Source organism: Bradysia coprophila, unplaced genomic scaffold (genome assembly GCF_014529535.1).
Source record: "Bradysia coprophila strain Holo2 unplaced genomic scaffold, BU_Bcop_v1 contig_197, whole genome shotgun sequence".
Lineage (NCBI taxonomy): Eukaryota > Metazoa > Arthropoda > Insecta > Diptera > Sciaridae > Bradysia > Bradysia coprophila.
Window position 1 is genome coordinate 926,114 of NW_023503460.1, and position 26,666 is coordinate 952,779.

At 36.8% G+C, this 26,666-nt stretch overlaps 1 protein-coding gene across 1 annotated transcript in view; it reads right to left on the reverse strand.

The window, feature by feature from the left end:
- Window positions 1-16,405, reverse strand: part of LOC119075287 (MOXD1 homolog 1-like) — a 50,553-nt gene extending 34,148 nt beyond the window's left edge. Inside the window, exon 1 of the mRNA XM_037181675.1 lies at window positions 15,753-16,405. Coding sequence (XP_037037570.1) covers window positions 15,753-16,025 — 273 coding nt within the window. The 5' untranslated portion in view covers window positions 16,026-16,405. The remainder of the gene's footprint in view (window positions 1-15,752) is intronic.
- Between the last annotated feature and the right edge of the window lie 10,261 nt (window positions 16,406-26,666).

Here is a 26,666-nt window from a genome sequence, read left to right on the forward strand (position 1 = left end):
TATGTAGTGTAGTATGTATAACGACAACAAAACGTGCCAGACGTTCATATTTTATATCGAGAACCTCGAATGAAAATTGTTTTCAAAATTTTCATATGTCGCTGAAATAAATATTTTACTACGCTGGTGCATGTAATAAGGCTATTACATGTATAGGCAATAACCTTTACATCACTCGCATAGTAAAAAGCATGTAATAGTTTATTTACATAACAAAAGATAAAAAGTTGAAAAGTAGAGTTTTCGTGTGAATTTTGTTGATCCGAGGCGAAGCCGACGTCAATAAACACACGAAAAAGAGACTTTTCAACTGTTATCTCTTGTTATGTAAATAAACTATTACATGCTTTTGATACCTAAACAAAATGTCTTGATTGATATTAACATAGCGCAGCGACGCGACACCTAAAACAGTCTATTTATTCTTTCACAAATAGAATTTCGACCAAAACGATTGAACGACGACCGCTGCCATGTCCTAAATTTATATTACGGTATTTTACTTCAGAGTTCTTCGTATAAATCTAGTGTCTCTGAAAACCATAACACAATAACAGCTCCCCGATTATGTGACTATATTTGTATAATGTTACTTAAAATGTTCAAGCATTTAATAAGTGTATTATGCACATAATTAAGGACAGGACACAATATAAACGCATATGATATACATGTGATCAAGCTAAATGTGTGGGGTTTATAGTTAATGGGAAGTGAAAAGTTCATAATTTCAGTTTTCCGAAATTTTCCGCATTTCATGTGTATGCCATTGGTGTGTATAAAGCAACGTAGAAGTTTCTTTCGGAAGGTAAGAAGGTTAAATCAGAATAGTGGTTTATTACACGCATGAATTTAGGTAAACTTCATTTAGTTCAAAGGTTATTTAGGTATTCTATATGGAGATGTTACAAGATTGTGTTTAATCATGACTGTCGAATCGCCAAATAGAATTGTACCGACACGTTACGTTACTATATTATGCTGTGTACGATACGCATAACTTTGATGCTGTAAAATTTCATAAATTATGCAGAGGATGTTCATCAAGAGTTCGTATAAATATTGGAATAATTTATGAAAGTAATCGGATAGTTGTTGTGGAGCATTAATTTACGTGCAGAAGTAGCTATTGGATGGATGACGATATATATTTTACACTCGCCAAACCATGAAAACACTGAATATCACGCGTCAAAAGTTATCGGAAACCACACTTTCTCAGCAGACATTGTAAACAGGTCTAGGGATCCAGGCGATGTTTTACTTAATGTTTATGTTATTCGTCAAAGAGAGAAATTTGATACGAAGGCGGAGCTTACTATCCGTATCAACGAGTAGTGTGATGCACATCGAAGGATCAACTCGTTCGGCTTTATATCACGTATTTTCGGTTTCGTTTTTATTCTCATTCTTCTTCTATACATACAAGTTCAACCTTGAACGGTGTGTATTATATTTGGTTTTGTTGTTTGTGTATTTCATGGTGTGACGAGTGTAAAATTGTGTGCATCACAGGATTGAAACCACGAAATTACCGAAATTACCGTCGAGACGAATCATACATATAATATGTATGCAAAAATTATTCTCTCGGTATACGAATTCACACGTATACTGTAATTTCGTGGTTTCAATCCAAGTGAAATAGCAGCGAACGACAGGAAAGATATCCATTGTGAATATATCTGTTATGTTCGAGACAGATATAAATATGCTAGGACCAACACAAGAATATTCGCCATGAATATTTGTGAATGTAACGAGCATAACAGATTCACAGTGAGTATCTTTTTATTCGTGACAAATAATATTCATGGAATGTATTCCTGTTTTAGCTCTAGAAGAAGCATGTTCTACAAAGACTGATGCAGAGGTGACAGGGAATAGAATGTTTTCAAGTAATGAACAACGGAGATTACCGATACCGATAAGAAATATGCAAAAAAAACATTTTGTCAGATACGATTCATCTTTCATCAGGCAGGTTTTCAAAAAGCTGCTTTAAGCCGTTATTGCTGCCAAATGCTCCTACTGTCAGCATACACAATCCAACTTACATTACAAGAAATCTCAGAAATATCAACTAGATATTTTTGTCAGGTCAATGTAAGGGTCAATCGCCGAATATTTACAGCTCGCATTCAAATAGTTAACATCAGACGAATAAATTGGCAGTTGCACGAGACATTGTTCGTAAAAATCTTGTATCAAACACAAAACGAATTCAGTGAACTAATAAAATACGAAGTAAGGGTTGTGAGGAGAAGCAGCTTTGTCATTTTTAAAACAAAACTTTTACACTCGATTTGTTTGTACTGGCCCTTAAACAACAGTGATTAATGAAACGTTTTATGGTTCTGCCCAATAAATATTTTCAGCTTTTCTCTCTTTAAATTATTACCTATAAATGTTACATAAAGAATTCGTTTCAAAATTAAATTGTTTACATATACAATCTAATGTCGGCCAATTAAAACTTAAATGAAAAATGAAAACCCTTTTCACAAATTAACGACTTTTCTGGATGATTGACTATTTTTGAAGCTGACATTATATTCGCATAGTATCTGCCTCTTCAACGTTTTTTTAAACCCAAATGATGGATAGGTCTTACACAGAAATAATTGGTTGCATATCACTTTGATAGGCCCGAGGCTTTAACATCCGAACGTCTATTTTAGTCGACGGTATCATTATAGTTACAATATAACAGCACCTTGTAAAAGTCCCCTTATAATCGCTCATTCGAATTTCATGAATGCGGCGCGGTAGTAATCGTATCCTGTTTCAACATTTTTTTTTATTCATTTTTTTTAAAGAACTTCCTTCCTTTACATGCGTTGAACGAGAATAAGAATGCAATTCGAAAATTCTTGTGCTAGGATAATTTGCACCCCATCATGAACAGTATGGCAGCGTAGTCTTCTTATGATGGATTATTGTATCTGGACCTCCATTGGAGCTCGTTAAGTTCACAAGTATGAAAATTGTGACCATTTTACATTTCTCTCAAATATTGTAATGTCAAAAGTTTACGGAAACAGCATTCTCACGAATCGGGTTTACCCCCAATGCTCGAGACAAGTTGTTAACTCAGTACAAAAAGATTTAACATGGTTGATAGTACAGTTTTTGACTACTTAAATTATCTGCGATTATTTATTTATTTATTTAGCGTATGGTTCTCTTCCTTTCCCTCTACAGCATAAGTACAAAACCTTTCAAAAATTAACAAATCTTTGTCGTCAAGCAAAAATAAATCTGCGATGGATAATATACACGCATTACCAAGTAAATCGCAGTAAAAACACATTTTGTTTGGATAAGGTTTTATTGGACATGAAGTCACGTAAATCTAGCGATTGTTTCTATATCTCAAAAATTTTCCATTTCTCAAGAATCGCAACATGAACACATACATATAATATATATATATATATGAACACAGTTTCAACACAACAAACGTTATAACAGCAAATAATAGTAACATTAACAGTGACAGATGTTCGAAGGCAGATGGTGGATGATTGTGTTGGCTCGTGGCTTTTATCGATTTTTTCTTTATTTATTATTTCCCTGAAATGTTTTTGCGGTTTCCTTTTGATTACATTTTTTGTATAGAGTCTTCTTTAATTTGAATACATCTTTACTGCTACGCTAATTCTTAAATTGAACTGTCTCCATACTTTGCATGTGTGAATTCTTCATATCAATTTCCATGACCAAAGTTTTGTGGGAATTTCGATCCGAGGCGAGGCCGACACGAAAATGTGAATTTGCCTTTTAGTCTGGTGCGAGTTGTCCTTTCGCTCATACAGCCGTTGAAAAGTGAAAACTAACATGTTTTCTGTTTTGGGACTAGTTTTGGGTTGAATTGTGGGACTAAAGTACTTAATTAAATGAACACTGGCGGCGCTAGTTGTCCAGCAAAGTTTTTGTTCAATATAATTCTGACACTTTTGATTTTGGGTGCTCACATTCGCACCATAAAAAATTCAATCGAGAAGTTAAAAAAGTCGAGAACATAAATGTACGCATTTTATGCGATGCTAACACTTTTCCACTCCAGGTTTTCTCACTTCGCTCACTCCCACAACATCCCATTTTATCGTTTCTAGCTCTTCTTCCATTTCTTGCATTTTTTTGTCTTGACGACAATGTTCTGGCATTATATGTGGCAATGTATAATTCGTTGTGGCTTCGTTTGAAGGTTTTTAGCATTAAAACACCACGCTTGCTACTGCGGGTTGGTGAGTATGAAAGCTTTATTTTGCTCGCCCCCGGTAATCCCCGAGCTCTGACCCGCACATTTCTGCACGTACCGGGACCACAGTGCCTATCAAAGTGCACAGTGCCCGACGGGGTAGTGTTACTCTTTTTGAACATTCTTTTCCATAAAGCTTTGCCCATTCTTTTGAACCTATCTGAGCAAAAGGTTATTGGCGTCTTTTAAAGGACGTCCTTTAAAAGCTTAACCTAGTAGCTAATAAGAATTCTGGGATCGTTCTATCCTTGGGCTTCCTGATCGTGTTGTTTCACCTCAACGTTGGTCCCTTAACCCCAATTCTTTCGGCTTCCAGCTCACGATTCATTCAGCCTTAAGATTGATCTATCTAATCCTATCTTATCTACTGCTACGTCCTCGTTAAACTTCATTCCCTCCACTCTTTTTCAAACTGGCTTGTGACAGGCTTTGGCGGTGTTCAAGACTTTTCAAGAATGGTTGACATTTTATTTTGAAATAAAAACAATATCCTCATATTTAATTGTGAAATTATAATATCGCGAAATCTTGATGCATTCGAATTGTAGCTGCTGGTTACATTTTTCAATGGTACGGTAATGCGTAAACATATTAGATAAATTGCTTAAAGTTTTTGGGAACATCTAAGAGTGTAAAGGAAACTGTGGAAGCTCTACGTGAGCAGAAGATACACATTAAAACATTGCTGTCGGTTTCAAATTTAAACATCGACAGTCAATGTTTTGATTGTGTTTTCTCACACAAATGATACGAAAAGTGAAATAATAATAACTTAACTAAGTCGCGTTTAATTGCTAATAATTTCTAGTTGCTAATAGAAAATCTAAAAATTTTACTTCGGAGAATATTTCCAATTTTCATGTGGGCTCAAGTTATCAATAAATTATTTGTGAAGTTACATTAATGATTTTCACGTCCGTATAACTATTTGTTTTTGTTCAACTGAAAAGTTTTTTTTTGATCAAATTTTGATCAATTTCGACCTGGTTTGGGCAGCTAAAACTTCTTTCGGCTCTATAAAATTGAATTTTTATCCGAATTGAGTGGGAAAAAAATCTTGTGTTCCTTGAACCTCTCTTCATACGAGAAAAATATAAGTGCTTGAAAAAGTATGCAGGTGGCGCTGTAATTCAAGATGGCGCCCATCAATACAAAAAAATGTGCAAATCTGGAAATCCGGTAAATGCTTTTTTTTAAAGTAATTAATGTTTTTTATTTTTAACATAAAATTGACACCATTCGGAATAATTTCGCCCATGGAACCATGTCAAAAATATTTCATTTTATATTTTTAAATAAATAAAAAATGAAATATTTCATAGAGCGAAAAGAAGTGTTAGGCAACGTCGGCCCCCTAGACCAAACCAGGTCGATGGTTCTAAGGGCGTACGAAAGAAGGCGTCTGAACATTTAGGATCGTTAGGACATTCGATATTTTTAATGTTGCGAATTGGCAACGGACACATTAGAATATCTATGAGTAAGTGTTACATAGAAAGCAAATGAAAGAAAAATCATCCTGCGGATTCGAACACTGGACCTCTCGATTATGATTCGATATACTGTAATATACCGAATATGCAGAAATGAAGGGAATAATAATTTTTTGAGTTATCAGTGCCACTGGTGCCACCTCTAATAAAGTCTTGACATGTCTATTTGCACCCGGGTGCAAACAGTTTTTATATGACTATTTGCACCCGGGTGCAAATAGCATCTACCTATGATTGAGCTACGACATCAAGATGTAGACATAATTTTTTATATTTTCGTTAAATTTGTTTTGTTTTTTCTTTTTTTTGTACTTTTGCTATACACTGTGAGGCATATTGAAGTCATACCGTAAACATGATTAATGAGGCTTCATGGAGTAGGTGTGTAAAATCGTTATGTTTTAATTAATATGGTAAATACTGTAAATTATGTTGCTAAAATTTCTCGAGCAAAGAGCATTTTCTTTAGCGATTTAAAATAAACGACCAGACACAGAAATGGGTTTATATTACCTTGGATATATTACTACAAACGTAGTCACCACGGTGAATGAGTTGATTTTGTCTCCTAGGGCTTTGGCCATAACCGAAACCATTCAAGTATATTTAATGTCACAGTTGGCAATGGGATAACCTCCCAAGCTATGAAAATCACAAGTGGAACAAATAAAAATTTCTTTGACAAAATATTCTCACAATATCCATCAATTATAAAGAGGCTATCATTTTCCATTGGTTCATGCCTGTCACACAATTTTGTAATTTTTTGTGACTATTGGTGCTTATTGCTGAGATGGATCGAACAATAATGTCTGTGCGAAAACTACGTCACGGGTATATTCTTAGCGAAAGCAAATATGAATAGGGTTTGTAAAACCAGCACCAGTATTTATTTTCGCGGAAATTATATATTTAATACATCAAAAGGTCCTATTATCTGTCCTTGTACTTATTTTATACAGACATAATTTAGAAGTTTTGCAGCAAAAGTTTCTACAAAGATTGAAATTAGAAGAACTTTGTTTGGCATCAAAATATTTTCTTTGATAATTGAAAGGAAGACTGAATAACCGGGCTCTTCATCCTTATTTTAATCTACAAACAGTTCGAGAAAAAGTTAATCTATTTATCTGTCCAGAACGACAATTTCGATGTTATCCCGCTAGGGCAAATTTGTTTATCTCGATTAAGGTACATGTCGCTGGCACCGCCACCATTTAGGGCTGTGTCGAGTTATGGCTCATATTAAAGGGCTCGTTTAGGGCTGACGAATAAAACCGGTCCCGAGTTTAGGGCTGCCGATTTACGTGAGTTATACCGTTTTGTAGTTTTCAAGCATGTCACTTAAGTGTTTTGTCATAAACTGAATAGGTTTTTGACTTTCCACTCAATCTATGATTTGGGGCTAGTTTAGGGCTGACGATTGAAACCGGTTCCGAGTTTAGGGCTGCTCAAATACCATAGTTATTCAATTTTTTCTCGAAAAAACATGTCATATTGGCAGTTTTGGATGTTAGTGTTACTAGTTGAAAGTATATATTAACATTTGGGGCTAGTTTAGGGCTGAAAATTGAAGCCAATCCTGAGTTTAGGGCTGCTATCCCGCCAAAGATATTCAGCTTTTTCTAAACACAAACATGTCATATTAGCTGTTTCAACGATATTCAAAGAACTTCTGACTGAAATTATAGTGTATCGTTTAGGGCTCATTTAGGGCTGATGATTGAAACCGGTCCAGAGTTTGGAGCCGCTCAGTGACCAAAGTTATCCGATGATTAAGAAAAAAAGCATGTCATAATGGGCGTTTTGTTGATATACAATGTGTTTCTTATTTAAATCATGGCTTCACGTTTAGGGCTCATTTAGGGCTGACAATTGAATCCGACCTCAAGTCTAGGGATCTTGAACGAGCAAAGTTATTCGAATTATCACCCATCAACTGTTCCAAAAAAGAAATCTTCAAATTACGAGACAAAACAGGAACGATCCAAACGGATCGAAATGCGATATTAAATATTGCAACAGAATTTTATGAGAATTTGTTTTCTTCAGCAAGACAGAGTCCAACGGAAGAAACCGAAGATAGACCAATAATAAGAAACGTGGGATCGGAGGATATGCCCGACATAACTGTTGATGAAGTCAAGGCCGCAGTAGCCGAGATGAAAAACAAAAAGTCTCCCGGAGAAGATGGTGTTCCAGTGGAAGCCATTAAACTAGGTGGAGACTCCTTATTAAAGACAATCACGGCTTTGTTTAATCAATGTCTCCAATGGGAAGAAGTACCAGAAGCCTGGGAAAATGCGGTAATTACATTGCTGCATAAAAAAGGAGACATAACAAAGCTGGAAAATTACCGACCCATAAGCCTATTGTCAACACTCTACAAGTTGTTTATGAAAATCATTACGAAGAGGAACAGTAACAAGTTCGACTTCTACCAACCTGTTGAACAAGCTGCTTTCAGATCTGGTTTCAGCACAAACGACCATTTGCAGGTGATGAGAACGCTTATTGAGAAGTGTCGTGAATACAACATCGACATAGTCTTGCTATTCATAGACTTCGAAAAAGCTTTCGATTCAGTGGAAACATGGTCGATATTGGACGCATTAGACGAATGTAGAGTAGACTCAAGGTACTCCAACACAATTCGATATGTGTACAAAAATGCTACTTCATGTATAAAACTTCATAAGAGCACGGAGAAATTCAGTATTGGCCGAGGTGTAAGGCAGGGTGACACCATTTCACCGAAATTATTCACGGCAATTTTGCAGAGTATTTTTAAGAAGTTAAACTGGAGTAAAATGGGAATAAAGATAAATGGAGAGTACCTGAGCAATCTCCGTTTCGCTGATGACATTGTACCGATAGCAGCGAATCTAGGTCAGGCTCAGCTTATGCTACAACAGTTAAGTGAAGAGGCAAGCAAAGTTGGCCTCAAGATGAACTTATCGAAAACAAAAGTCATGACCAACATCGGGGACGATAGAGAAATCAAAATTGGTGACACTGTCATTGAACGAGTCGACAGCTATGTATATCTAGGACATAAACTGAAGTTAGGTCTGGACAACCAAACAGCAGAAATAAGACGTAGGATTGGTCTTGCATGGGCAGCGTTCGGAAAACTCAGGCTAATTTTCAAAAGCAAAATGAATAATAGTCTGAAACGCAAAGTTTTCGACACTTGTGTCCTTCCAGTGCTCACTTATGGAGCGGAAACGTTAACTTCAACGAAAGCATCCGAAGATAAATTGAGAGTGACACAAAGAGCCATGGAACGGAGTATGCTTGGAATAACACTCAGAGACAGAATGACGAATCAATGGATTCGACAACAAACCAGGGTCGTTGATGTCATGGAAAGAATAGCATCTCTGAAATGGAGCTGGTCGGGACATATTACAAGAAGGACAGACGAACGTTGGACCAAAAAGATCATGAACTGGCGACCATATAAAAGACGAGCTATAGGTAGACCACCAGAGAGATGGACAAACGGAATTAAGAATATTGCAGGTACAAACTGGCAGCAAATGGCAATGGATCGTACGAAATGGAAAGAAGTTGGAGAGGCCTACATCCAGCAGTGGATAGAAACAGGCTGAAAAAGAAGAAGAAGAAGAAGATCAAATTTTTCATATTTTTCTGTTGAAGTAAGATTTTTTAAAAATTTCAACGCGTCATCAACAATGATTCGAATCTTTACCCTAGATACCCTGGTTAGATAAACGGCTCGATGTTTGGTATTTCAGTTACTTTGATACTTGAGATGATGTGCTTACTTTTTGAAATGAAGGTTAGGCTGTATTGGAGCTCGTTCAGGAACGATTTTTTCTTCACTGAGTTTCGTTCAGTTAACGATGACAGGTGTAACTGTGAGGTTAGATTTCTCACGATGTATTTTGGTCGTGAAATGTTACCCAAATGTCATGAAACTTCGATGAAGTGAATTTACAATGGATGTGTTGTGGTTTGAATTTGTTAAAAAATTGGCTGCCATTTCGGTTATTTTGGATCATTTGATGAATCGATATGCCAGCGTCGGGAGTGGAAATCTTGGATACGAGCTGCAATTATATGCGAACAAGATATCTTCTCGTCAACTATTTGGTTAAAATCAAGACCTACGATGCTGTCAAAGCTGCACTGGATAATGCACTGGAAATGTTGCGATTTTGTCGCAAAGACAATTTGCGGCTTCGATTAATGGTTCCAGCACTATTCATACGACAGGGAAACGATCAGGAGTGTTACGATTTCATGAAATGGCACGCAACTATCGATACAAGCGATGATTAATATTGGGATGACATGGATCAATCATTTCCCGATGTTACAGATGCCGACGTTTCGGAACTGGCTATTTACGGGACGCAATGCTTACTTAGAATATGCTGTAGCATTGATGCTGGTCAAAATGAAATTTTTACAGGACGTACGAACGCTGCAACATTCGTTTTTTATGTACGGCCAAGTATCGCGTCCTACGGAACTAGCCAATCGCATCCGCAAAGAAGCTATCGACGGCAACATTGTGGCGAAGCGAAAGGATCTGTTGATCAGTAAAAATCAGAATCCTTTGATCGAAACGTTGCTCAAACAGATGAAGCAACTGTTTGGGAATAAGGACATTTGGCCCGGTCTCATCGATCCGTAAGACTATTTGGACGCAATGACAGCGTGTCGGTACAGTGAAGGAAGTGAAAATCATGCCCTGTTAACCGTTCAATTTACGAGGCATATGAGGAGACGCCTGATGCAATTCAGATGATCAAAGAAATGGTCGAACTGGATGGTCGATCTTAGAAAACCGCACTGGAGATATTGAAAATATTTTTTTCTGACTTTTCATTGTGTCGAATGATATGATGGATGAGTGATGTTCGTCATGGTCAAATAAATTTCTAAGAAACAAAACAGTTCTGTTGTCGGTTTTTTGTGGCACCTCCTTTCTCTTCATTTTGTATATAAGTCCTGTTCCTCTCCACTTTCGGTCTAGTAAGCTTATCCGTTAAGGGAAGTTAAGGATGCAAGTGAGTATCGCTGTAAAGTTGAGGTCCTCCACATTCTTAAAAAATAATAATTTAATCAAATAATTGCATTAGTGAGGTGGAGGTCACAGCCCTCGTCTAAGGTCACCTACGTTACATCGATTCTGAGAAATTTTTCGGAAGTCATCCGACCGTTTATCATACAATTTTTTGAAATTAATATTTGCCCCGAGAGTACTCGACCTCAGCTTTCCAACGAGCCCATACACGCTCGTGTCCTCGCCACCTTACGGAAATGAAATCCGAACTACGAAACCCCATTTTTCGACTTTTGGCCGATTACCACCAGCCAGGTATGGAAGATCAAAAAATCTGAGACTTGTTTTGGGGCCTAGGCACCAAGGCCTAACTAGGCATATATAAAAAATGCCCGAAAAAAATAGCCGAAATTCAGTCGAAATTCAAAAGAATCCCTCTGTGGGAATGTAAACATAAACAGAAAATTAACTCGTTACTTTCACGTATCTGAACGGCAGACGGGGCAGACGTCAGACAACTGTCAGTGTAACATTAAACGAATCGTCAAATCTTCACTGAGTGAAGAAAAAATCGTTCCTGAACGAGCTCTTGTGCAAGTCTTGCTAAAAATTAGACGACTATCGAACTTAAATGTTTCTCTGTCTCTCTCTTAATCGATTACAATTTGACAATCTATCACGGCTACCAATAAAAACGCACTAAAAAAACTGCTAAGTGGTTCAAAATCTTAATTAAAATCTTCCTTCTACGGTGAAAGAATCATAAGAAGTTACATTTTCAACAATGAAGTTCCCAAACAAAAACATTTTTAGACCCGTACGATGTACTGGGGTCTTATAGGTTTACGCAAACCTATTGTGGTTGTCCAGAGATACCAAATCAGTGAAAAAAAATGTCCGTTTGTCTGTCCGTTCTCTAACTTGAGTAAAACACATCCAATTTCTAAATTTTTTTGTCCCCGTTTGGTATTTTCAAAAGACAGGCTAAGTTCGAAGATGGGTGATTTCGGATCGACCTCTCCGGAGCTGGGGCCCAATAAGTGCCTAAGTGTTTTTCGACGATATTTCCAAACATTTAAGCACTACACTTGTCAGTGATACGTCAAATGAAAGGTTTTTACAATACCGACAAAAAAAAAGTTTATGGAAATCGGATGCCCGACTCGTGAGTTAGACCAATTGGTGTGAACCAGGCACAGGGCGGCAAGCAGTTTTTGCTTGTAGGTCGGCCAAATTTGAACATATTTCGTCTGTTTTCGCTTTATTAGATAGGTATTGACCGTACCAATCAGGGAAAAATAAATTTATGAAATTATGTTCACCGGAGCGTGCGCTAGGTCTCTTGGAGTGAGCTCTTATCTGGCTACTCGGCCGTACAGTGAAGGTGGTGTTTTTTGTTAATATCTCGAGTAAATTTTGACCGAATTTCATGATTTTTTTTTTGTTTGAAAGGTATTAATAAATGTGAATCGTCGGTAAAATTTCCGGTCTCCTAACAAAATGGCTGCCGGTGGCCATATTGGATTTTAATAAAAGTGATATATCTTGGGAAAAATGGTACTTAGAGAGTTTCTGTTAACATGGAAATAATTTGTTATGTGTGTGGGGTGTTTCAGGCATTCCATATATGGACATCTATATATATATCTATATTAACCTATATTGAGCTATATACAGGCATATAGAGCTATATAATAGCATATTTATCTGTGAAATGTTTATTTATAGGAAAATATAGGTAAATATAGCGGTATATAGCTGTTTAAATAGGAATTTATGAGAGTTGACTTCGTACGGGGCTGTCTATATTGCTTGTCTATAACAAGGCAAAGAAAGATAATGTAAGTAATTTTAAAGGGCGAATGGCTTTTCAGTAGAGAATGAAGTAAAAGAAATGAAGAGTTTCACAGTAAAGGCTTTTGATACGAATAGGTGTTTCGTACGGGTCGGCGTTAGCTATGTTTTATTTTATTTCGATGCCGAAAGTTATTTAAAACATTTTTGTAGTGTATTATACAGCGAAATTATGCATAATTTATTTTTAATTTAATAAAGTATCGTGAAAAATTAAGAAAATAAGCGAAGTCAGAAACCGTTTTCAACGTTGAGCGCGCCATCTTTTTTATTCAGTCGAAGTTATGTCGATTCACATATAAAAGTATAGGATCACTTCTCTATAATTCCGAGACTTTACATTATTAAACAAGGCATCAGAACAGTCGGAGCGTTTGCTGCGACTTAGCCCCGTACGATCCGTAATCCTATTTCGTCCGTAACCATAATACGTCCGTAGCCGTAATACGCCCGGAACCCTAATACGTCTACAACCCTCTAATGCGTCTGTTACCAAAATGCAAGTCAAGTTGGGCATGGTCAAATTTACTGAAAGTGTTCATTTTTAAAATTGCGCATAGCGCAATTACGAAAGCCCGTACGAAGTACCTCTCAAATAAAACCAACAATTTACGACATTATTTTATAAACCCAAATTTTTTTGCCAACTTTCCATTGGGTATTCAATTACCTCTCAAATAAAACAAAAACTAGCAAAATCGGTTGAGATTTACTCGATTTATGTGCAAAAAGCACTTAGGGCCGAGTAGCGGCCTTAGTCCAAGGGCGCAAATTTGAAACTTTTTTTGCCATCATTCTATTCGGCATTCAATTATCTCTCAAATGAAACAAAAACTAGCAAAATCGGATGAGATTTACTCGATTTATGTGCAAAAAACACTTAGGGCCGAGTAGCGGCCTTAGTCCAAGGGCCCAAATTTGAAAAATTTTTCGCCACGTTCTTTTCGGTATTCAATTACCTTCCATAAAAAACTAAATCTAGCAAAATCGGATGAGATTTACTCGATTTATGTGCAAAAAACACTTAGGGCCGAGTAGCGGCCTTAGTCCAAGGGCCCAAATTTTAAACTTTTTTCGCCACGTTCTTTTCGGTATTCAATTACCTTCCATAAAAAACTAAATCTAGCAAAATCGGATGAGATTTACTCGATTTATGTGCAAAAAACACTTAGGGCCGAGTAGCGGCCTTAGTCCAAGGGCCCAAATTTGAAACTTTTTTTGCCATCATTCTATTCGGCATTCAACTATCTCTCAAATGAAACAAAATCTAGCAAAATCGGATGAGATTTACTCGATTTATGTGCAAAAAACACTTAGGGCCGAGTAGCGGCCTTAGTCCAAGGGCCCAAATTTGAAACATTTTTTGCCATCATTCTATTCGGTATTCAATTATCTCTCAAATAAAACAAAATCTAGCAAAATCGGATGAGATTTACTCGATTTATGTGCAAAAAACACTTAGGGCCGAGTAGCGGCCTTAGTCCAAGGGCCCAAATTTGAAACTTTTTTCGCCACGTTCTTTTCGGTATTCAATTACCTTCCATAAAAAACTAAATCTGGCAAAATCGGATGAGATTTACTCGATTTATGTGGAAAAAACACTTAGGGCCGAGTAACGACCTTTGAGCCCTCCCAACAAGCTCGCGTTGCATCCTACACAAAAACAATGTTCAGCAACTTTGTTCTACTCGTTAATACCTTTCATTTGATATATCACAAGCAGCTATTACGTGCGTATTTCGGTAGATATCGTCGAAAGACTGAAAAACACCTATAGGGCCCTAGCTCTGGAAGGGCCGACCCTACCATGCCCATTTTCGAACTTGACCTTACTTTTGTCGATACCAATCGGGGAAAAAAGAATTTTGAAAAAAGGTTGTGATTTGCTCAAGCTAGAGGGGTCACGGACGGACGGACGGACGGACGGACGGACGGACATTTTTTTTATTGCGGATTCGTCATCTATGAACATAACCAAAAGCTTTGCCCTTACTGTCTGCATCCAATTCGACGTGTTACAAACGGCATATTAATCTTATAAGCCCCCAGTACTTCGTACGGGGCTAAAAACAAGCCGTCAGAACAGTGGAGCGTTTGCTACGACTGAGTCCCGTACGACCCGTAAGACTATTTCGTATTTGACCCTAGCGCGAATTCCACATGCTACAAACGGCATAACGTTCCTATAAGCCCCAGTACTTCGTACGGGTCTAAAAATGTAACTCAAATACTTAGTGGCAAGTTTTATTAAATTTTACATATTTGCAGAGTGTGCACATTAGCTTGTGTCTAAATGCATCCAGCTGTAACCGAGTACGTAGACAGAGGAAGCACATAGTTTCTATATACGAATGTGGCCTGAAATCCACTTGTTGAGTGTCACGGTTGAGATGATTGGTCATTGAACAGTTGTTGCAAACTATGGTAAGGGTTGTATGTCATTTTGTGCCATGTCGATCAAAAAATTCCAAATGGAATATTAAAGCCTCAACCCCTCAACCATTTTTCATAAGTTTTTTATGATGCCAACCAATCATATTATTAAACTTTAGGATGTGCGATAACAGTGTTCCTGTCGCTAGTTTCACTAACAACAACAGTATGCTAATGGTAAATGCTATTAGGACTAGCTAGACTTTTACATGGTAATTTCTTTACCACTGTGCACTGTCGCCATGGCCTAATGAGATGTGGTATTTTTGAACAGCATTAATAAATGTAAAGCATCGAAAGATGCTCATATCATCTCACAGATCGAAACAGTAGAGTGGTGCAAACCCTTCGCTATTAGGACTACGTGAAGGGAACAAGAGTATGGCATTATGGAAGATTTATCTACATAGGTCTAATATTTGTTGCGATTTTCACTATAATGGTTATATACTTCTCAGCCACATGAATACCACCTAGGGGCCGTCCATAAAGGACGTCCGCGATTTTTCTGGAATTTTAGACCCGCCCTCCCCCTTGTCCGCACTTTTCCACTACACAAATGTTTGGCGGTCACACTTTGGCGACCCCCCCCACCCCCATAGTGCGGACGTCCTTTATGGATGGCCCCCTATCCAAAATCAGAAATTCATAAACAATAACACTGTCTTACCAAAACGGTTGGTTTTCCCGTTCTATCGTCAACCCATGCTAATATCAAATCGGCATCGTTCATTTGGCCATTTTTCAATGAATATCCTAAGCCAATGAATCCACGAGTATTTACTGTAACTCGGAACACAATTTCCTTTTCAACTATCTTCCAATCGAGTATATACAATCCATTTCCATCCATTACTTCCGTTCTTAACCAGCGATGGTCATGAGACGACGATTCAACACCGCTTATAATCCAAAGTACGATAAGCCAGGCAGTTAATTGCATTTTGAGCTTAGATTTTGTCGATTCATTAAACAACCACAGAATTCGAATTTGATTTAAGATTCAATTTTCATATGGAATCAGAGCAATAAGAACACACTTTATTATGGTGGCAAAATACACACACTTTCGATTGGAGGTGACTTTCACTAATTAAATATTGGTTATTTGGTCCAATATCTGGGTGTTATCAATAAATAAACAAATATTTTTGCATATAACCGTCGTCACGTCGTAATCCACTTAAATTCACTGTAAAGTACAGCAAACCACTTTTTATTTTGTGAACGATGATGGTATATACTTGAACGAAATGAAACTCGACTGTTGAAGAAGAAACCGGTGTAATTGTTAACATACAAGAGGCGGCTTTTTACTGCGTAACCGGCAGATGTTTAAAATAAACTAAAAATACGTTTTTCGTATTTATTATTCTGACCTGCATCCCTTTTTTTTAAATAAAAAAAATGAAAATACGCACACATACACGAGACATATACACAATATGTTTGTTAATTCCGATATTAATTCTTCATTGAATTGAAGGTATAACTCAGCCTCATGATTATGGTTTGTGTATTCGTATGGTAAATTCGTATGTCTCTCTGTCTAAAATGAATGGGATCCGTTTATACTGCATGTGTATTGAATGGTTGACACAGACAATTTGAAAGCGACCCGGAATGTCAACTTAAAATTTCTTCTCTGTGAAAGACAGTGAAGAGTAATATCATTTTTGCGTTACATAATCTATGAAGTCCTTCGAATTCACATTATCATACTAGATCTACGCAGATATTACTTTGTAATAAAACTTTCAAAAACTGAAATCAAATGAAGTCAGGATCGTGGCTACTTTTTTCAATTGAATGCTAAAGGTATAATTTATATTTAAAAAAAACTTTTACTAGGCCGAAACGTGGCAGCCATGCGATGTAGATGGGTAGAACAGCCGATAAAAACCGTAGTGAGCATCCATAAAATCCAAAGTCTTTCTTCCGACAAATGTTAAATACAATCAAACAGACCAGTTGATAAACCCAAGGGTTAATGAAGAATAAAAGTGCAATTTTGTCGGTATTTTATACCTGGCACTGAATTTTGCTATGTAAAAATGGATGTTTTTTTATGTCACTCAGCATCATAATATGCAAAATTTGTAAACTTTGGATGACTCTGTGGCATAAATCGTTTTATGAATCTCAATGCGAAGTACTTTATTAGGCTCTAGATGTGTGATTGTGATTTGAAACCACAGGTCAAGAGTCACTGAGTTGCACAAATAACTATTAATCATGTGTTTAGGTATAGCCGTATAGCTTGTTCAAATTTTCAGTTTTAGTTTAATTATTCGTTCTTGTTTTTTTCTAACAAATGCGAGCAGATTGAAGATGACATGTAAAGAAGTATATTTTTAAAGTAATGGAATTACTTAGTGGACTGGATGTGCAAATATTGAAATCGTCATGTCCTCCGGTTTGTATGAACAGACCATACCTGGTTTGTACATTCATTGAGTTTGTTGACAAATTTCTTTGTCTCTGGGCCCATACAGCCTAAACTCAAACGCAGGGGAGTTAGCAAATTATTTATTGACATTTTTGATCAAGTAATTTCTTCTGAAATTTAAAATTGATAAAAAATAAATGGAAATGTACCTTTAAGTGTTTCTTATGTAAGAAACGAATCCGACGTGTAAAAATCGGTCAACTTTTGCCTGGTATAGAGCGTTTGATGTAATATGTTTTGCGGTTAGTACACAATTTTTAGCGACGTACGAAGTACGAAGGGGCTTATAGGATTTCGATGCCGTGTGTAATTGATGGAATTCGAAGCAGACGGTAAGGGCAAAGTGTTTGCCTATGTTCATAGATGACGAATCCGCAATAAAAATTTGGGCCGTCTGTCCGTCCGTCTGTCACGTCGATAACTTGAATCAAATCCAATTTCAATATTTTTTTATAAATTTTGCTTTATTAGATAGGTATTGACCGTACCAATCCGGGAAAAAGTTATGAAATTCGGTTTACCGGAGCGTGAGCTAGGTCTCTTGGAGTGAGCTTACATGTGGCTACTCGGCCGTACAGTGAAGGTGGTGGTTTTTTGTTAATATCTCGAGTAAAATTTGACCGAATTTCATGATTTTTTTTTGGTTTGAAAGATACTAACGAATGTAATGCAGCCGTACTATTCCACCTCCTAACAAAATGGCCGTCGGCCGCCATTTTGGATTTTTGTAAAAACAATATAAATCGATGAAAATGATAATTACAAAGTCACTGATCAGTGAGAAGTGTAGTTTGTGTTACATTTGAAAGAAACGTCATACGCGGCTTCGTAATTGCGCTATGCGCAATTTTTAAGGCGTACACATTTCATAAGAATTTTACTTTACCGACGTTTACGGCCGCAGTAGACTTACGGTAAGAGTAGGGCGACGGACGAACTAGGGTCACGTGCGCAATGGATGTGGGGGTTTGTACGGGGCTCAGTCGCAGCAAACGCTCCGACTGTTCTGACGGCTCGTTTCGCTTAGGACAAAATGATCTTTGGCAAAGGACACAAATAGCGAAAAATCCTCAATAAAATGAACAATATCTGTAGGGCGTATACATACATGTGTAAGGTTAAATTGAAACGAAATAAAGGACGATTTTTATTCAATCTGCTAATATATATCAATAGCTAGTGCACACATTCTTTCAATCCCACCCGAGCACCTTGCCTTTTATCAAATAATAATAGGAAGCATCAGCTCACTGTTAAATAATCGTTACCATAGCTTATTGAACTTTCAGAATACACTAATGCCTAGTTTAACAACAATTTTAAGTTTCGCAGAGACATACAACTAATGGAAAACGTTAAATGATTTTCAATTAGTTGAGCATTCATCATTGAATCACGAAATGAATTTATAAAATAAAATGAAATCAGTTATGCCTATACTATACTATTCAATGCAACTATCAGAGCGATGTTCGAAAATAAGCAATTTTCGAGCATCAGGTTGAATGACTTGAATGCCATGCCAGGCTGTGTATTTCATTTATTTCAAATTCTTGTGGTTTTTAGCGAATAGACCAATATTGTGTTTCTGAGGTAATACTTTCGAGGCAGACTTATAAGTTCAAGAAGCCGCTCCAACTTTTGAAAATTCTAGTGCTTGAAAGAAGCAACAATTTCGTGAGTTACCAACTTAACAGAAATAACAAATTGGGATATTTTATTTGTTGACAGTTTGTTTTGATTGTAACTAAAAAACCACGGTAAATATAGTAAGGAGGTAGGTAATGGAGGTAATGCCATATATAACCGAATCAGATGTGCGGACACATAAAAACCGACACATTTTCTGTTTCTGTGTTTTACTTCAGTTTCTGATTTCTCCATATAAAAATACATGCAAAATTCACAAAAAACCAGTAAAACACAGAACAGAAAATGTGTTGGTTTTCAAGATTCCGTGAGTGTAGCCTGAAATTAAACAAATGTAGAAAATTTCCCGACCCAACAAATAAATTTCCCAGCCAAAAAAGTCTGGTCCTCATCGTTACCTCGTTGCATGTGTGCATTTAAGTGCGCCAGAATCTAAGTCAGTTGTTCAGAAACAGATCTTCAATTTTCTAATATAATTTGAAATATTTTAAGCAAAGGTATAACATACGTATTGCCCATTAAATTTCTGACAATTCCCTCTACAAAGATTGAAGAAAGATAACCCCAAAAAAAGCTGAGTGTCTACCTTACCACGGTAAAAAGAAGTCCACTCACCTCCGTCATGGCTTGAGAAAAACATTTCGATATTATTTTCATGCAAAAATTAAACAGAACGGAAATGTTGGCTCTGTATTCTTTTCGTGCAGAGCACATTAATTTTAATTTAAAGAGGATTTGAAATGCTAATACTTATTTAATTGCATTTTAAACGAAACAAATCCCATTTTCATCTTTTTTTATCTGACGATTATTTCTTTTGAATTTATTACTTCGGCATCAGTTTCATAATATATAAGTACCCACACCAGTACCCATATAATACACATTTTAAACAGCAAAAATGTTTGACTAAATTAATTGAGAACATTTTCTCATTTCCGGTTTTCTACTATACCAACAAACACACCCAATATGTTGTTTTAATTATTCTTGGATGAATTTCGCCGTCAGAGGTATAAGCGACTAACCTCTCTGAAAAGGCTATTCATCTGATTAGATATCACGAATACTACTCTATTATATTACTATATAGCGTATATAGAAAACGAACTACCAAGATTTGGTATCTACTACTAAACCATTCTTTCAACAACAAAAAACATAAGCTAACGCCGACCCGTACGAAACACCTATTCGTATTAAGAGGAATCACCACTTGGCTAAATTGTAGCCTACATTTCTGCGTTTTTCATTATTTGATCGGCGATATCTTTAAAAAGAAAGAGTTTTTCAAAAATGTGGAACCATTATTTTCTGTAAAAGTATGTTAGCTTTAAATGAAAAATATATTTTTTAGCTATAGTTTTATGTGCTCCGAGAAAATCGTGCAGATTATGCAAATTTGGGTAATCTGCACGATTTTCTCGGTGCTATGGTTAAAAAATATTTTTCATTTAAAGCTAATATACTTTTACAGAAAATAATGGTTCCGCATTTTTGAAAAACTTTCTCTTTTTAAAGATATCGCCGATCAAATAATAAAAAACGCAGAAATGTAGGCTACAATTTAGCCAAGTGGTGATTCCCCTTAAAAACCTTTAATGTAAAACTCTTCATCTCTCTCACTTCATTTTCTTCTCTGCTGAGAATCTTCTAGACCTTTAAATTCGCTTACATTATCAATTCTTTGCCTTATTATCATGCAAAAAGAAATTGCCAGAGGCAATATCGACAGACCCGTACGAAGTCAAATTTAATAAATTTCTATATAAACAGCTGTATAACAGCATACTTACCTACATTTAACTATAAATAAAGACTTTACAGAGAAATATGACATATAGCTGAAAATAGCTCTATATGCCTGTATATAGCTGTATAGCTGTATATAGTTATATATAAATGTCCATACATTGGATCCCTAAAACGACCAACACACATAACCAATTACTTCTCTGTTAACAGAAACTGAGTAACATTTTCCCCAATCTGTTTCACTTTTACTAAAATCCAATATGGCCACCGGCAGCCATTTAGTTAGGAGACCGGAAATAGTACTGACACTTTATTCAAACAAAAAAATCATAAAATTCAATCAAAATTTACTCGAGATATTGACAAAATACTCGACGTTTACTCTACGGCTGAGTAGCCGGATATCAGATCAGTCCAAGAGACCGGGCTCACGCTTTGATGAATTGAATTTTCTAAACTTTTTTCCCTGATTGATACGGTCAATACCTACCTAATAATGCGAAAGTAGTCGAAATATGTTCAAATTTGGCCGCCCTACAAGGAAAAACTGCTTGGCAAACTGTACCTGGTACACACCAAGGGGTCTAACTCACGAGTCGGTCAGCCGATTTATATAACCTTTTTTTGTCGATCGGCATTGTAATGGTTATTTGTGTTCCTGTTTTGGACGATTGATTTTAGGCAATTTCGCGGATTGTAGGCCGAACGAAGTGAGGCTTACAAGCGAAAGTGTCTAGGTACAGGGCGGCAGCCCGTTTTTCGGTACTTCATTCCTTGCACTCTATTTTTACTGGCTGCGTCATTATTGTGGGCAACCTCTTTTTTGCGCATTTTAATAAAAAAACATAGCTAACGCCGACCCGTACGAAACACCTATTCGTATCAAAAGCCTTTATTGTGAAACTCTTCATTTCTCTTACTTCATTTTCTTCTCTGCTGAAAAGCTATTCGCTCTTTAAAATCACTTGCATTATCCCCTCTTTGCCTTGTTATCATATACAAATAAATTGCCGGAGGCAATATAGACAGCCCCGTACGAAGTCAACTTTCATAAATTCCTATTTAAACAGCTATATACCGCTATATTTACCTATATTTCACTATAAATAAACATTCCACAAATGAATTTGCTATTATATAGCTCTACATGCCTGTATATTGCTCAATATGATGTATATAGATATATATAGAAGTCCACATATGGGATTCCTAAAAGCCCCCACACATAACCAATTACTTCTCTGTTAACAGAAACTCTCTAAGTACCATTTTTCCCAAGATATTTCAATTTTACTAAATTCCAATATGGCCGCCGGAAGCCAATTTGTTAGGAGACCTGAAATAGTACTGACGATTCACATTTATTAATACCTTTCAAACAAAAAAAAAATCATGAAATTCGGTCAAAATTTACTCGAGATATTGACAAAATACTCCACGTACGGCCGAGTAGCCAGATAAGAGCTCACTCCAAGAGACCTAGCTCACGCTCCGGAGAACATAATTTCATAAACTTTTTTTCCCCTGATTGGTACGGTCAATACCTATCCAATAAAGCTAAAACAGGCGAAATATGTTCAAATGTGGCCGACATACAAGCAAAAACTGCTTGCCGCCCTGTGCCTGTTTCACACTAAGGGCTCTAACTCACGAGTCGGTCATCCGATTTCCATAAACTTTTTTTTTGTCGATCGGTATTGTAAATACCTTTTATTTGGCGTATCACTTACAAGTGTAACGTTTAATTGTCCGGAGATATCGTCGAAAAACACTTAGGCACTTATTGGGCCCCAGCTCCGGAGAGGTCGATCCGAAATCACCCATCTTTGAACTTAACCTGTCTTTTGATATTACCAAACGGCGAAAAAAGAATTTTAGATATCGGATGTGTTTTACTCAAGTTCGAGAACGGACAGACAGACGGACATTTTTAGCCCCGTACGAAGTACGAAGGGGCTTATAGGATTACGATGCCGTGTGTAATTGATGGAATTCGAAGCAGACGGTAAGGGCAAAGTGTTTGCCTATGTTCATAGATGACGAATCCGCAATAAAAATTTTGGCCGTCTGTCCGTCCGTCGGTCACGTCGATATCTTGAGTAAATCAAATCCGATTTCAAAAATTTTTTTTTCCCTGAAAGATAGTCAAAATAGTGAGGCTAGGTTCGAAGATGGGCGATTTTGGGTCGACCCCTCCCGAGCTGGGGCCCCATAAGTGATTTAACGTTTTCCGAAGATATCTCTGGCCATTTAAAGGCTACACTTGTACGTGATACGTCAAATGAAAGGTATTTACAATACCGATCGACCAAAAAAAAAATTATGGAAATTAGATGACCGACTCGTGAGTTAGACCCCTTGGTGTGAACTAGGTACAGGGCGGCAAGCCGTTTTTGCTTGTAGGATGACCAAATTTGAACAGATTTAGATAGATTTTGCTTTATTAGATAGGTATTGACCGTACCAATCAGGGAAAAAAAAGTTCATGAAATTTGGTTCACCGGAGCGTGAGCTACTTCTCTTGGAGCGAGCTTATATGAGGCTACTCGGTCGTAGAGTGAAGGTGGTGTTTTTAGCCCCGTACGAAGTACGAAGGGGCTAATAGGATTACGATGCCGTGTGTAATTGATGGAATTCGAAGCAGACGGTAAGGGCAAAGTGTTTGCCTATGTTCATAGATAACGAATCCGCAATAAAAATTTTGTCTGTCCGTCCGTCCGTCTGTCACGTCGATATCTTGAGTAAATCAAATCCGATTTCAAAAAATTTTTTTCCCTAAAATATAGTCGAATTTTTTTTTTTTTTACTATTTAACGGTTCTATTGGTCTATACTTCTCTTTATTTAAATATGCGAAAAAAAAGGCTGCTATTTATTTATTCAAAGCGAAAAAAAAGACTGCTCGCATACGGCACAGTCAATAAAAAAACGATCTTTTCAATCAACAAATATTACAATAAATAAAAATCATCCGCTCTATTACTTCCTAAAGTTCCAAGAATACATGCCGCATTGCCTCTTTGTATAGCAATAGATATTTTCTGCAACAGATAATCTTTGGAACGTGGCTCCCCTGATGCTCTCTTCATCAACGATCCCAACTTGTCAATAAATTTCTTTGTTTCTGGACCCATGCAACCTAATGATTCAAAGGCAAGGGGGGTAAATAAATAGTTTTCTTTAAGACGTATATAATGATTATGCTTAAATCTCTCCGCTTTAGTCGAAATAGTGAGGCTAAGTTCGAAGATGGGCAATTTTGGGTCGACCCCTCCCGAGCTGGGGCCCCATAACTGATTTAACGTTTTCCGAAGATATCTGCGGCCATTCAAAGGCTTAACATGTAAGTGAAACGTCAAATAAAAGGTATTTACAATACCGATCGACAAAAAAAAAGTTTATGAAAATCAGATGATCGACTCGTTAGTTAGACCCCTTGGAGTGAACTAGGTACAGGGTGGCAAGCCGTTTTTGCTTGTAGGTTGGCCAAATTTGAACGGATTTCGATGGATTTTGCTTTATTAGATAGGTATTGACCGTACCAATCAGGGAAAAAGTTCATGGAATTCGGTTTACAGAAGCGTGAGCTAGGTCTCTTGGAGTGAACTTATATGTGGCTACTCGGCCGTACAGTGAACGTGGTGTTTTTTGTTAATATATCGAGTAAACTTTGACCGAATTTCATGAATTTTTTTTTGTTTGAAAGGTATTATTGAATGCAAAGCAGCTGTACTAATTTCCACCTTCTAACAAAATGGCCGTCGGCCGCCATTTTGGATTTTTGTAAAAACAATAGAAATCGGTGAAAATGATACTTAAAAAGTTACTGATCAGTGGGAAGTGATTGGTTATGTGTGTGGGGTGTTTCAAGCATCCCAAATATGGATATCTATTTATAAATATATACAGCTATATTGAGCTATATAACGGTGTAGATAGTTCTTTTGAGCTATATACTAGCATATTTATTAGTAAAATGTTTATTTATTGGTAAATATAGGTTAATATAAATTGTTGCAAAAATTTTTAAGTTTGGGTTACAGTTGAAAGGAACGTCGTACGGGGCTTCGTAATTGCGCTATGCACAATTTTTAAGACGTGCACATTTCATAAGAATTTTAGGTTAGTAGGTTTAGGGTAAGAGTAGGGCGACCGACGAACTAGGGTCGCGTACGCAATAGATGTACGGGTTCGTACGGGGCTCAGTCGCAGCGAACGCTCTGACTGTTCTGACGGCTCGTTTGTTAAGGCATGTAATTAAAGTGATAGCTATTTAATAAGAAATGATCACAAGAAAATAGGAAATGATCACTAGAAAAAGAGAAATGATCACAATTTTTTTATGATAGCAATAAAAATAGAATTTGATCACCAAAAAATAAGAATTTGATCACTAAATATATGCAATTTTACCACTAACATATGATCGTCTCGAAATAAGAAATGATCTACAATTATACGAATTTGATTACAAAAAATAAAGAAATGATCGTGCAAAATAAAAAATTTGATTGCAAGAAATAAGGATATGCTATCTATTATTCTGTTTGATTATTAGACGATGCAAGAGAAAAAAAAATTAACACCTAAGTTACCAACACCGTTCCGGCGCCCGGCTCGCATTGCGGCCCTCCGCTTCGCTACGGGGCAATGGGCCGGATCGCTCGGCGTGTTAAAACGCTTTTTATGTGCAATGAATTACACAGACTAATTATTAGACGATGCGAGAGAAAAAAAATTAACTCCTAAGTTACCAACACCGTTCCGGCGCCCGGCTCGCATTGCGGCCCTCCGCTTCGCTCCGGGGCAATGGGCCGGATCGCTCGGCGTGTTAAAACGCTTTTTATGTGTATTCGTTCGGACTTTTAGTGATCAAATTCTTTACTTTTAGTGATCAAATTCTTTATTTTTAGTGATCAAATTCTTTATTTTTAGTGATCACATTTGATTTAGCGGGTGGTAGGTACTACTTGTGATCACTTCTTATTTTAGGTTGATAGAATCTTATTTCGTAGTGTTATATTTGAAAAACTGGTTGTCATCACATTCTTATTTTCCTGCAATCATTTTAATTTTCAAGTGATCAATTCTTATTTTAGATTTATCGCTTTTATTTCTTCCCGTTTGTTAATATCTCGAGTAAAATTTGACCAAATTTCATGAATTTTTTTTTGTTTGAAAGGTACTAACGAATGTTAAGCAGTCGTACTACTTTCCACCTCCTAACAAAATGGACGTCGGCCGCCATTTTGGATTTTTGTAAAAACAATATAAATCGGTGAAAATAATTCTTACAAAGTTATTGATCAGTGGGAAGTGATTTGTTATGTGTGTGTGGTGTTTCAAGGATCCCAAATATGGATATCTATATATATATATATAGTATATTGAGCTTTATAACGGTATAGATAGTTATTTTGAGCTATATACTAGCATATTTATCAGTAAATTGTTTATTTATAGGTAAATATAGGTTAATATAGGACTGAGGAAATTGTAGGTCAATTTGAAATTTGTGTTACGTTTGAAAGGAACATCGTACGGGGCTTCGTAATTGCGCTATGCGCAATTTTTAAGACGTACAAATCTCATAAGAATTTTACTTTACCGACGTTTACGGGAAGAGTAGGGCTACGGACGAACTAGGGTCACGTGCGCAATAGATGTACGGGTTCATACGGGGCTCAGTCGCAGCAAACGCTCCGACTGTTCTGACGGCTCGTTTTTTTAA